At 34.8% G+C, this 14,682-nt stretch overlaps 1 protein-coding gene across 3 annotated transcripts in view; it reads right to left on the reverse strand.

Moving 5' to 3' along the window:
• LOC111411635 (DNA polymerase zeta catalytic subunit) overlaps positions 1–14,682 on the reverse strand; it is a 28,421-nt gene that overhangs the window by 9,872 nt on the left and 3,867 nt on the right. Inside the window, exons 2-3 of one of the 3 annotated variants that reach the window (XM_023042154.1) lie at positions 2,527–2,600; positions 1,485–1,566 (exon numbers count right to left, since the gene is read on the reverse strand). In XM_023042154.1, coding sequence (XP_022897922.1) covers positions 1,485–1,566; positions 2,527–2,555 — 111 coding nt within the window. In that variant the 5' untranslated portion in view covers positions 2,556–2,600. Of the gene's footprint in view, positions 1–1,484; positions 1,567–2,526; positions 2,670–14,682 lie in introns of those variants that run through there. The other 2 variants (XM_023042155.1, XM_023042153.1) reach the window with 2 other exon arrangements.

The raw sequence follows: 14,682 nt of genomic DNA on the forward strand, positions 1-14,682 counted from the left end.
ACTTGGAGATTAATCTAAATTGGACAGTTTTATATGTGTTGTGTTGTCAATGAATTCTAGTTCCACAGCTACCCGATAAATTATGCTAGCTTGCTAATATTTATATCCGGGCTATGTGTAATATATTTGTGATATGAAGCAAAGAATTTCCTTTTTGATGGAAATTGGACATGGTAAATTACAATTCTCTAGTTCCCAAGAATGGAGCTACAAAAGATAGTTTTAACAATACTAGGGGTTGATGATTTCCCTATGGAAGAATGAGGCAGAAAGTTACTTTGTGTAGGAAAATTTCTGTATTGGCAGGCAATTATATCTAACAGGCGAATGAGGGAAACTGGATGGTAGGTGGAGGACAGAGGAGCTGAAAAAGTAGGGAGAGAAAAAAGGATGAAAATATTTGTATCTTTATTGTGTTGATGAGCAACCAAGGATCACCCCAGGATCAAGTTATGATTCACTCTAGCTGTTAATATGAATGGAAGAGATGCACCAAAGAATTTAAGAGAAAAATTACAGTGTTTAAATAAAAATTATGACTGAGTTCTGACAAAGATTTGAAACTTAGAACTCTAGAGGACAGACGGTTAATTAGACAAGTGGCTGTCACATAACTTTCCCCAATGAGTTTTTGGTACTCTCACTTGGAAAAATTGAAGCTATATCACCTTTTAGGAAATGTCTATTTTTCTTCTTTACAACCTGTTTTTGTTAAGGAGTGTCAATAGATATAGATTGTTGAGTAAAAACAATCTATTATCAAAATATTCTCTGCCTGTGTTTTTTATCTTCAATATATTCAAATGTTGGACATGTGAAGTTTGTATAAATGGGTTGCAGCAAGACTTGAAATTAGAACCTTTGTCTTCGTTAACGTTGATGGTGAAATAGGATTTAACTGATAATAATTGAGATTACACTGGAAAGGTGTGGCTTGTTAGGAAACAATCAGGCAAATTTCAACATTGACAATTAATTCATATAAATGAAAGTATACTACTTAAAATCATTCCACAAGAATAAACTGGAATATTGGCCTGTTCAATTCTCAAACTAAAGAATATTACAAGGACATATCAAGTAACAAGAAAAGAGTCACAGACCAAGTAATATAAAAGGAGGGAAGCTGGCAGCCACTATATCTAAGTAATAGCATTGGGCAAATTTATAAACCATTTATGAAGTGATCGATCCTGATTTTCAACTAAACGTTCCATTGTACTATTCATCACTCATTTCTATCTATTTATATATAAATTATACTGTTTATAAATTCTTCCCAAATCCGAGGCTAAAATAACAAGTATCAACTCTCAGACAAGTTCAAAGGTCCAGAATAATAATTTGGTATGAAAGACAGAGGAAAGGAGTCCAACAAAGAAAACGATCCAACAAAATAAAAGGTAAGGAGCATCCAGTGCCATAAACATTTAAATCATGTTAATAAAAGTTGTATCTAGGATGGATTGTGAATGAGTTTGTACAACGTATACAAACCAGGAACTGGAGAAGAAAAGGTATATGTGACTCATAGGGTTGTAAAACCTTGTCCACAACTGCTCCTCCCTGCATAAAAGATGGTAAAAGATTATGTCCAATTTTACAGATTTACAATTTCCAACATGATAGATTTGTTTTCTAAAATCCAATCAACGCAGATCATGATGTTTCGCAACTCAGTGAAATAACATACATTAATTATGTGCCAATGTAACTAGCCAAACTACAAAATATCTGAAAGGAAATGGCGTGTGGACTACAAGCATGTCCCCTAAAACTGGAGGGGAGGGAAACCTAATTAAGGGATTGTTTGACAAAGATTTTGGAAAAATATTAGCAGATTTTGAGAAAATTAGTGAAATGTGTGATTAGAAAGTTGATAAAAGTTGTGGATCTCAGAACTATGTGGTTAAAATAAATTGTTGACTTTGACCTCGACCTTTTAGCAAATTTTAAGTTATTCCAAACAAGCACTAAATTGGAAAGAAAAGCACAAGGCATATTATCCAAAACTAAGAAATTCCAACTATCAAACACAAATTCTTTGATAATAAAATTCTACACTTCAACAGCACTAAGCACACAAATCTATCAAAGATTTCCATCTGAAGGTTTCTATTCTTAAAATGGTTCTCAAATTAGTGAATATCAGAATTTATCACATTAGCCAGTGATTTACTACAGGAAGCCAATACCCACTCCATGGTGTTGGTTTTCTATTTGTAGGGGTTAGAGAGGACAAAGAATCCAAAGGGATGCCCTTTTTTCAATACTATATCAATGGAAAATACTTGGGATTATTTCCTCAAATCTTATCATGTTATCACGGTGAAGGGTCAATTTGTATTAGAAAATATAACTACTACATAAATTTAATAGAGTTCCATCAAAGGAGAATTGATGTTAACCATGAGAAGAAGAAAAATCCAATATATTAAAAATTATGCAATGATTAAAACTTTTTTTAAAAGGTAAAACTATGCAACAAAAATCAATTCTTGCAGTTAAGAAGCCCAACAACATTACCAAAAGAAGATTTGCAGCCCGCGAGACATCCTGTGGGTGATAGCTTAGATTTTTGTCAAGGTGACTATGGCAAACTTTAGAATCGCATCAAGAACAGAGGAAAAAAGTGCATCAAAGAATAAATATTGATATCAATGAGGAGAACACTAGCAGCTTAGAACTGCTGAGCATAATGTTTTCCTTGCCTAAAGAATCCAGGCAGAGATTAAAGGGGCTCGTGCATGGTCGAGCTCATCTCAACAATAGGAAGGTTTTGACAATAAGTGAAGAAAAATGCCAAGCTTGTCCTAGGCAGAGATACGTTGAGAAGGGAAAGGCCTAGCGTGGGATACCAGAGCTTTTGCCACATGTGGGGGATAATTCTTACAAAGGATACAGTTCTGCTCAACTAAGCCCCTGTTTGTTATCCTTTAACAAAATAAATTGTTTGTTGTAATAACATTCTCCATCACACATTCACACAATAAAATATTCTACACACAAATCAATAAAGTTTTTTAAAATTTCAACCACACATTCTCCAAAAACTACTATTCAAAACTTTAGGGTGTGTTCTCTTTGCTATTTTCGGGCCGTTTGCGGTTTTCGATTTTTCAAAACGGTGAAAACGCGTTCTCTTTCCCGTTTTCGAAAACGAATTTCCAAAAACGAAAAAAAATTGTGAAGAAAATACAAAACGACATTTTTGTCATTTTGGGTGTTATCAGTACAAAATTTGAAAAAATTGAAAATACGGGAAATGGTTCCATTTGAGAAATAGTTTTCCAAAATGGCAAAAAGAACGCATTTTCAACAATTTCAAAACAGGCACTCAAAACACAAAACTCAAAATGAATTCAAAACTCAAAATTACAAAATTGAAACACGAAGAGAACAGCCCCTTATATTTTCTCCCAAAATGGGAGACAAACAAGCTCTAAATCTCCCTAAATTCATAGCTCACTAAAATGAGGATGGATGTTACATTGAAAATTGTCACAATATCTCAATTGATAAAACGAAGGAAAAAACTCCTTTTCGCATGTTCAAATCTAGTTCCCAACACAAGGATGACACGCACAAATCGAGAAATTGTCCAAACTTTTTCATTCATTGTGATGGTGTACGTGGGCTGTGGAACAATATTCTAGCTTTTCAACAAATGGATGTATTGGGTGTTGCCTAGGATATAGAGGGCATGTTGTGGGCATGGAGAAGAAAACTTCGTGATAAAAATAGAAGGCTTGTATGGATCTCATTCTGGAAAGCATGCACAACCACTGTTTTAAATATCAAAAGCGGACGAAAGAGCACATCACAGAACTACTTTATCTGATTTTTTATACTTGATTTAATGTCACAGCTACTAATCCTATAGAAGGCCTGTCTAATTTCATGTTGTTTCTTTCTTGTTTAAATTGATAATATAATTTTTGTGTATTCTCTTTTGATTAATAAGATTATTTGATTACCTATAAAAAATAAAAAATTTCTAGTTCCCAGCACATGATTGATTTGTAAAGATCTGATTTGTGTGTATCAATTGCTAAGAGTTGAGAAACAAAATCATTTCTAATTTAGATCATAGTACATACTTTTGTCTATCTTTGTGAGAAAACTTTTAGCCAACTAAGGGATGTTCTATAATAACAAATCATACCCACTAGCCCAAGCTCGAGCATATCAACACAAGGCTAACAACTTGACCACCCATCCTCTGCCAATGGCAAGTGACATAAGCTCATATTAACTCTAGAAAGATTGATGGATTCTTAGTGCACTCGAGAGTTGGAGAGGAAACTCAGCCAATTCTAGCTCTTGAAGCTAGGAAGTTGAAGAATTGTTTTTGATTTGTATGTGTTACAAGTGCACATCTCTGCAGAAAAGGAGAAGTAGATGACCAGGAGGTCTTGAAGCTAGAATGCATTTTCTGATGACAACGGTTAGAAGTGAGCCAAGCTCACAATCCTCAAGCCTTGGGAGTTAAGGCATGTCTAAAGTAAGTGTGCTTCATAATGTACCCATCACATCAATAATTAAAAGCTAGACCAACCAAAGGCTCAGGAGTTAAGGCATGTCAAAAGTGAGTGTGATTCGTAACGTATCCTTAGCATCAAAAACTAAAAGCAGGACCAACCAAAGCTCAGGATTTTAGGCACGTCTGAAGTGAGCATGCTTCATAACGTATCCTTCGCATCAAAAACTGAAAGCCAAGACCAACCAAAGGTCAGGAGTAATGCATGTCTGAAGTAAAGTGTTCTTCATAACATATCATTCAAATCAAAAATTAAAAGCAAGACCAACCAAAGAGTACAAACTTTCGCAGCTTTGAAGACAGAAGTCACTCTCGCAACAAAGCATCTCATGAGCTGAGCACACCGTCCTAAAAGCTAGGAGATTAAAGAAGAAGAGGTAAGTTCTACCTTAGCTCCTAGAAAAAAATCAGTCACACGGCAGTCGCCTTAAAAAGATACCAACTTCAGCTTATGAGAAAGTCAACCATAAAGACGTGGGGCAACTATCAACAACACACTTTCACCTGGAGTCACCCATCACTTTTCTCATGTCAATAAACTATACACATTTGAAGAAAGGAATTACCTTCAACCCATAGTTCCACTATAAAATACGATTTCACACTCGAACGCGCACAAACCCAAAGTAGATAAACATATGTATATCTTTGAGCAGTAAAATGTTCTTACTCGATGAACGTGCAAGCAAGTCTTCTGACCCGCCGGAGTCGAACCATATATTCTTATCACCGGAACCTCATTCACCTTCCCACCTGTACCGCGCAATGATTAAAGAAAAAATTCCAAACCCATATGTGTATATAACATCACACAATTGTTTTAAAGAGAAAAAAAGTGACAGTTAAAAAGGATTTCCAATTAACCGAAATTATGCAACTTTAATAATGAAGAATCAAAGAAGCAAAAATTAATACCTTGGAAAGTGCTGTAAGAAATGTCGAGACCATGAATCGGAAGGGCCATGTAATAGTCTATTGAAACTATTCGAACGCTGAATACTTTCGAACTGGAATCTCCCATTTTCTACTAAGTTCTTCCCCTTTCTATGATTTTAGTAAAAAATTTCATAAGAAATCATATTATCGTGCGACAATTTTCTGCTACAAGGAGAAGAGTTGTTCCACAGTATAGTGGAAAACTTCCGCTGGAAGCGTTGGGATTTGCTGCGTCCGCCGTCCTTCTACAAGAAAATATAAATATAAATAAATAGATAAATAAATAAATAATAACAATAGTAAAAAGAAGCTATTTAGCCCACGTTTCGCCCCCTTTAAACTCATCACTTTAGAATATATTTTTTTATTTTCAATCACACAATATTTAATAAAATAATATTTTATGTAAATCAAAAAATTTTCATTCTTTCACAATTATCTACTTTTCAAAAAAAATATTATTCCCTAATTATAAATCCAAATAATAGGGTCATTTTACAAATAAAAATAAGCGAAATAGCATTTTTTTGAAAAATGAGTATTAGAAAAAAAGTAAAAATTTATAATTTACGCGTAATATTATTTTATGGAAGATTATTTGATTGAAAATCAAAGAAAGAAAAATGAAATTTAATTTAATGGGGCCAAACGGGGCATAATTAATATGAAATTTCATCTATAATTATCATTATGGTGGTTTTAAGTTGGTGTATTATTATTATTATTATTATTATTATTATTATTATTATTATTATTATTATTATTATTATATCAAATTCCATCGTTTACTTTCCCATCAGAATATGTTTGTTTTTCATTTTTATTTATTTATTTATTTATTTATTTGAGCTTGACTTTTAATTTAGTTAAACCATAGTGGTTAGGTATTGTTGTTGGAAAAAATGCATACAAATTTAAAAAGAGGTATTGCAACCTGAATCTCAATCAATGAAAATACATTGTGAAAGTTACCCAATTCATAAGACTCGAAGCTGAAAAGGAAACCCAATTTAACCGTTGAACTTGTGACCCACCTTTAAACTCGAATCAAAGTTGGAGCCAATCTGAAAAATATGCTTCGAGTACTCTTATCAAAATGTGTGGGAATCTAAATTATAGATATGAATCAAAGTTAATAATGCATAGCTAACAAAAATAAGAGAGAGATCAAACAGGTTTTCTAGAACGTCTACTTTATGTTTTGAATAAAAATATAAAGCAGCAGCAATGCAGACTTGTGAAACTTCTAAACCAAATAATAGTAACGAGAGTTATTAAAATATTTCATTCCCATTTCCTAGTAAATTTACTTATCTACTTGTATTTATGTTTTAAATATTTTCAAATTCATAAACATAAAAATAAAAATCGAGGAGGCAGGTGGGGCATTCATGCATCCCTAATTTGAAGATATGATAGAATTTTGGGCTTAGTTGTAATATTTTAAAAGTTTAAAGGATCAAATTGCATATTTAAACATGCATGCATCCCTAATTTGAAAATATGAAAGGATTTTGGGCCTAGTTGTAATATTTTAGAAATTTAAAGGCCCAAATTGCATATTTAAATTACATGTCTACAGTGTCCAGACTTGAGGTATCATTTTGAGTAAGGATGACAATAGGGCGTGACAAATATATAAATCCTTATCTACTGTCTCATTTAATTATTTATCCATTTAGTTTAGCCCTTGTTTAATCTCATTTTTGACAAAATATATTTTTCTCTCTTATTTTTAACAACACATTCAGGAATAAATTCATATTATACAAAAATTCAAAAACTTTTCCTTATATATTAACTATATATTCTCCATCAATATATTATTAATAAAATGCATTATTAGCATTTTAATTGGATTCAAACAAGCTCTTAATATATATTTTTTTTTTTAAATTTTTTAAATATAAGTTAAATTAAAAAATATAAAAATGTCATTAAATAAAAAAATTCAAAGATGGAGAATATATGATGTGAACTCGCGTAGGCAAACGCTACTGAACCCACGAACAAGATTGAAATCTTCCCAAGAAAGTCAAAGCAAGGTTTTGGATTAAAATCAATAGATCTGGAACCAAGCAACCCGAATCCTCGACGATGTGCGGACCTCTTGATTACACAAAAATATGGAATCTCACCCGATTGATTTGAACGCCACAAGATTAAATCTTGATAAGTTCTTGAATTGTTCAATTGTAGAACAAAAGTTGAAAGCAATATAGCCTCTCAAATTATGAATAATGTCAAAAGGTTCTTACAATTGAAAATAAAATAATATTTATACTAGGTCTAAAAAAACTAGGTAAAAACATGCCTAATATTTCAAATATGTTAAGAAATCTACTAAGTGTCAAATTCTATCAAAAATAGGAAATTCGCGAAAAAAATAAAAAAAAACGTGTCAAATTTGAACCATACGGTCGCATGGTTCTTATCTCCAACTCCATCTTCGGCTGCTTGTATCGTGTTGATCCAATTGGTTTCGACATTTGACCCGAACATGAAATTTGTCCCATTTTGAGTCTCGAACATGATTTCATCGATAGTTGTCTTGACGAGTAATCTCATTGCCTCTTTCACTCGCTTTGTTCTCGCTCGTGTCATAGGTCCACCTTTGACTTTCAACGGATATTTCCCCGAGCTTGACGTTGGACTTGATTTGGTTGCTTGCGGCTCCTGGATCAACTCATCCCCTCCCTCTTCGAAAGGATTCATCCTCGAATCTGAACCTGTATCAAAGAGAAAAAGATCAGATACATTAAAAGTTGCCGAAACGTTATACTCACCTGGAAGATCCAATTTGTATGCGTTGTCATTGTTCTTTTCAACTACTTTGAACGGTCCATCTCCCCGCGGTAACAATTTTGATTTTCTTTGCTCTGGGAACCGCTCTTTTCTAAAGTGCACCCAAACCCAGTCTCCTGGTTCGAACGTGACAATTTTCCAGCCCTTATTTGCTTGCTCCACATAGTGCTCGCTTTTCTTCTCAATTTGCTCTTGCACCTTTTCATGGAGTGACTTCACCAACTCGGCCTTCCTTTTTCCATCCAAGCTACCTCGTTCATTAACAAGCAAATGTATTAAATCCATAGGTGTTATAGGATTAAAACCGTAAACAATTTCAAAAGGAGAAAATGACGTAGTGGAGTGTGTGGCCCTATTATATGCAAATTCGATGAAAGGTAAGCACTCTTCCCAATTCTTCAAATTCTTATTAACTACAATGCGTAAAAGTTGTGTCATAGTCCTATTCACTATTTCGGTTTGGCCATCTGTTTGTGGATGACAAGTTGTAAAAAATAGTAGTTTCGTGCCTAACTTACTCCACAATACTCTCCAAAAATGACTTAGGAACTTAACATCCTTATCTGACACTATGCTTTTAGGTACCCCATGCAAGCGCACAATTTATTTAAAGAACAAATCTGCAATGTCAGTGGCGTCATCAATTTTGTGACATTGAATGAAATGTGTCATTTTACTAAACTTATCCACCACTACAAAAATTGAATCTCGCCCCTTTTTAGTACTAGGCAAACCTAACACAAAGTCCATTGAAATATCTACCCAAAGTTCACTAGGTACTGGCAAAGGTGTATTCAGTCCATGAGGTAAGACCCTAGATTTGGCCTGTTTCCATTTTATGTATCGACTACAAACCCTTTCTACATCAACTTTCATTTTAGGCCAATAGAAATGTTCAGTTAATATCTCTAAAGTTTTTGCTACCCCAAAGTGACCCATAAGTCCCCCACTACATCTTTCCTAACCAGTAGTTCACGCATAGAGCAATTATGAACGCATAATTTACTCTCTCGAAACAAGTATCCCTCATGCTTAAAGAACTTATCTATAGCCCCCTTGTGACATGAATTGTAAATGTCAGAAAAATCAGAATCAATAACATACATGTCCTTAATATACTCAAAACCAAGTAATTTTGCACTTAAAGTAGTTAGAAGCATATACCTGCACGACAATGCATCTGCTACTACATTTTCCTTGCCTTGTTTGTAACGGATGACATATGAAAAAGTTTTGATGAATTCCATCCAACGTGCATGTCGTTTGTTCAACTTACCTAGACCCCACAAATGTTTCAGTGACTCATGATTTGAATGAATTACAAACTCCTTCGGCCATAGATAATGCTGCCATGTTTCCAAATCTTGAACAAGTAAATAGAGTTCCTTGTCGTATGTAGGATAATTGAGAGCCGCACCACTTAGCTTTTCACTAAAGTATGCTATAGGTCTCTTATCCTGCATTAAGACTGCTCTTATACCTATTCCCGATGCATCACACTCAATCTTGAAAGTTTTGTCAAAGTTAGGAAGTGCTAAAATCGGTGCTTTACACAAAGAATCTTTGATAGTGTTGAATGCATGTTCTTGCTCTAACCTCCAATGAAATCCTACATTTTTCTTGACAATTTCAGTTAAAGGTGTGGTGATTGTGCTAAAATATCTAACAAAACGCCTATAAAAACTAGCAAATCCATGAAAACTTTGAACCTCAGTTATGTTTTTGTTGACCAATTCTTAATAGCTTTTATTTTCTCTTCATCTACCTCTACACCGTTAGCACTAACCACAAAGCCTAAGAATACAACCATATCCATGCAAAATGTATACTTTTTAAAATTGGCATAAAGTTGTTCCTTTCTTAAAACCACAAGCACACATTTTAGATGTTCCACATGCCCATCAAGACTCTTGCTATAGATTAAAATGTCGTCAAAATAAACTACAACAATTTTTCCAATGAAAGCACGCAAAACATGATTCATTAATCGCATAAAAATGTTTGGTGCATTTGTGAGTCCAAACGGCATGACTAACCATTCATACAACTTATATTTAGTTTTAAAAGTTGTTTTTCATTCATCACCCTCCCTTATGCGAATTTGATAATATCCACTTTTAAGGTCAATTTTACTAAACAAACATGCACCATGTAGCTCATCTAACATATAATCTAGCCTAGAAATTGGATGACGATACTTTACCGTGATGTTGTTGATGTCTCTGTAATCCACGCACATTCTCCAAGACTCATCTTTCTTTGGAACCAGCAACACAGGTACTGCACATGGACTCATGCTTTTCCTTACATATCCCTTGCTCATCTATTCCTCAACTTGCTTCTGAAGCTCCTTTATCTCCTCTGAATTACCCTGATAAACTAGGCACATCCTCCGAAAAGACATCGTCAAATTTCTGCAATAAAAAAATAGCCAAATTAGGGAGGGATGTGTTATGCTCCTCAAAGTTGAGGAGTAACTCCTTGTAAACCAACAATATCATTTGTTGTCTCTCAACTATTGCCTTTTTCAACTCACTTCCTCTCACAAAGAAATTTTGTTTCGGCTTTTCTCTCCTCTCGGAAGACTCTCTTTCTTTTCTCTCATGTGGCCCCACTCTTTTTTTCCTCTCTATTGGCCACCTCACTCTTTTCTCTCTGTTTCTCTAACTCTTTCACTCTTGCTTCTTCTTCATTTTTCAGTTGAACTTGGTCCTCATATACTTGTGTCGGTGTTAATGGCGCAAGAGAGATAGACATCCCATATTTTATAAAGATATACTTATTTCTGTACCCATCATGTATTGCTTTCTTATCGTACTGCCATGGTCTTCCCAACAAAATATGTCCCGCATGCATAGGTACAACGTCACATATTACCTCATCCTGATATATACCAATGGAAAAATTAATCAACACCCTTTTTGTCACCTTGACCTCTCCACATTCATTCAGTCATTGTAACTTATAAGATCTAAGATGTTTTAATAGTGTTAAGCCCAACTTTTCCACCATGTTAGTGCTAGTTACATTAGTACAACTACCGTCGTCAATTATCACACTACATACCTTGCCATTAACGTGACACCGCATGTGGAATATGTTTTCTCGCTGCTGCTCCAAGTCGTCCGCCTTGATTTGAGCACTAAGAGCTCGCCTCGTGACCAACAACCTACTGTTAACTGCATAATCAGTTGTATCTTCCTCATCAACATCTTCCAATCCTGACATGTCTGCATATTTACTTTCACTTTCAGTTTCCACTTCCCCGCTGTCTCGTAGAATCATTGTCTTCTTGTTTGGGCATTGAGAAGCAATGTGGCCCACTCCCAAGCATCGAAAACATTTGATATCCCTGTTTCGTGATGGTCGTGACTCCCCCTTCGGTATAGGCTTGCTAGCACCCTCTTCCTTACCTCTTGGTACCTCAGCTCTTCCTCTTGCAGTAGTCGCATCTCCTTTGTTATTTTCCCACTTCGATTTCCAAGAAATATTAGAACCCCGAAGATCCAGATGGGTGCCTTGCTGTTCCTTTTCGCTTCAACTGTCTTTCTACCTTCATCGCCACATGTAACATGTCATCAATTTCCACATAGTGCTGCAATTTCATTGTATTTGCAATGTCTTTGTTCAATCCACGCAGAAACTGAGTCACGGTAGCTTCGCTATCCTCCTCCACATTTCCCCTGATCATTAGTATCTTCATCTCCTCATGGTAATCTTCCACATTCCTAGAGCCTTGATATAAATTTTGCAATCTTTGATGAAGCTCCCAGTAATAGTGAGTAGGTACAAACCTCTTCCTCATGATAGTTTTCAATTCCTCCCATGTATTGATAGGTCGTTCCCCACTTCTCCACCTCAAAGTCATCACCTAATCCCACCAAGTGATTGCATAATCCGTGAATTCAAGAACTGCATTTTCGCCTTCTTCTCCCCCGAGTAATTGTGGCAATCGAAGATTAACTCAATTTTCTTTTTCCAGTCCAAGTAGGCCTCCGGATCACTCATACATTTGAAGGAAGGAATGGTCATTTTAATGTTACTCAAGTTTCCATCCACCTCATCTCCAACGAGATTCCCACCTCTCCTTTCTGGTCGAACTCCTCTATTTCTACCCCTTCCAATATCCATATCCACTGTCGCATCCTCATCCAATCCACTATCAACCTCAAATTCACTAAATTCCTCCATCCTAGTTCCCGCCTATCCTGTCTCCGTGCATTAAGACCACCTCTTCAGGTATTGGCAGGCAATGGATTTTGCCTTTCTCCTCGTGCATCCTGTCTATCCATCCGATCTCTCATATCTACACATAACCGCTCAATCATCCGCACTGAGTCCTCTAGCACAGAAATCCGATCATCAACCATTCCTGAATTTGATCCTTCCTTGTTAGACATCCTAAATCTAAACTATTTTCTACCTCACAAGTTTTCACTCGAAATTTCACTCAATACGGATTTTTCCCTCCATTGCTCTCACCACTCTGCCTTTTTTCACTCGTTGCTTTCACCAAGTCTCCAAAAGAACAATTTCGGAACTCAATCAAAAAAAAAAATTAACCACATGGAATTCAAACTGGTATGAGTGAGACTATAAAACCATGGAATTTAGTTCTGACTGGCAATTCGGACTAAACAATTAAAGACCGACTAAAAAACACAAAATAAGAAAAGAATTACTGACTGACTTTTAAATTAGACACAAAATAATAAATGGAACTAAAGAGAGTCGGTAAATTTTTCCCAAGATCAATAACAATAATAATAATAATTTTTTTTTACTGTGTACGGATGAACAGTACCGTACAGATGAACAGTAAACTTTTTTTTCTAAACTCGAATTTTTTTTACTGCGTACAGATGAACAGTAAATTTTATTTATTTATTTTTTTACTCTTGGGATTGAAAAATCAAAAGTAAGACTAACGCAACAAACAGAAGTTGATTTGGATGCAAATTGAATCCAAAAATAACTTTGGAATTTTTTTAGAATTTTTTTTGGATTAAAGACTCAAAAATAACAACTGGCTCGAAGAACAATAAGAAAAATGAATAACTGACTAAACACAAATTAAAACGGATATAACCTTGGATCGGAGCCAAACTCTGATACCAACTGATGTGAACCTGCATAGGCAAACGCTACAGAACCCACGAATAAGATTGAAATCTTCCCAAGAAAGCCAAAGCAAGGTTTTGAATTAAATTCAATAGATCTGGAACCAAGCAACCCAAATCGTTGACGATGTGCGGACCTCTTGATTACACAAAAAGATGGAGTCTCACCCGATTGATTTGAACGCCACAAGATTAAATCTTGATAAGTTCTTGAATTGTTCAATTGTAGAACAAAAGTTGAAAACAATATAGCCTCTCAAATTACGAATAATGTCAAAAGTTTCTTACAATTGAAAAATAAAATAGTAATTAAAAAATTAGGTAAAAACGTGCCTAATATTTCAAATATGGTAAGAAATCTACTAAGTGTCAAATTCTATCAAAAGTAGGAAATTCGCGAAAAAAATAAAAAAAACATGTCAAATTTGAACCATGCGGTCGCATGATGTAAAATCATGCGGTCGCTTGGAACATTGGAAAATTCCGAATAATTCTCTGCCTCACTTCGTGCGACCGCAGGACGGTTTTAACCATGCGTTCGCATGGTTCTTCTCTCCAACTCCATCTTTGGCTGCTTGTATCATGTTGATCCAATTGGTTTCGACCTTCGACCCGAACACGAAACTTGTCCCATTTTAAGTCCCGAACATGATATCATCGATGGTTGTCTTGACGAGTAATCTCATCGCCTCTTTCACTCGCATTGTCCTCTCTCGTGTCATAGGTCCACTTTCGACTTTCAATGGATCTTTCCCCGGGCTTGACGTTGGACTTGATTTGGTTGCTTGCGGCTCCTGGATCACATCACCATATTCCTCATCCCCATCCTTTACTATTGATAAAAGATAGGACGGGAAATTTTGTCATCTCTGAGGGTCCTTTTGATTGCAAAGTGAAATTTTGATGGAAAGAAAACGAATTCAGGGAATTGAATTGTTTAAAAATTGTTTTACTGGTAATTGTCAATTATTGTGTTTGATTGGTATAATTTTTCATGTGAAAAATGTTAAAATAAAAGTGTTTTTTTTAGTCGTTTGGCTTTATTTTATATGAAATTGTCAATTAAATGGATAGAATTTACTGTTATTGAAAATGAAATTTGTTTTCATTGACAAAAAAGTAAAAATAAAAAAAATTAAGAAAATCATTTATCTTTTTGTGTTCGTTTGATTTTGTTTTACATAGAAATTGTCAATTAAAAGATTTTTTTTCTTTTTTTTTTTACAATTAGGGATAGAATTTATTTCCATTGTCCAAAAAAAAAAAAAAAAAAAGGGGCCA

The sequence above is a fragment of the Olea europaea genome, chromosome 16, assembly GCF_002742605.1.
Source record: "Olea europaea var. sylvestris chromosome 16, O_europaea_v1, whole genome shotgun sequence".
Taxonomy (NCBI): Eukaryota; Viridiplantae; Streptophyta; class Magnoliopsida; order Lamiales; family Oleaceae; genus Olea; species Olea europaea.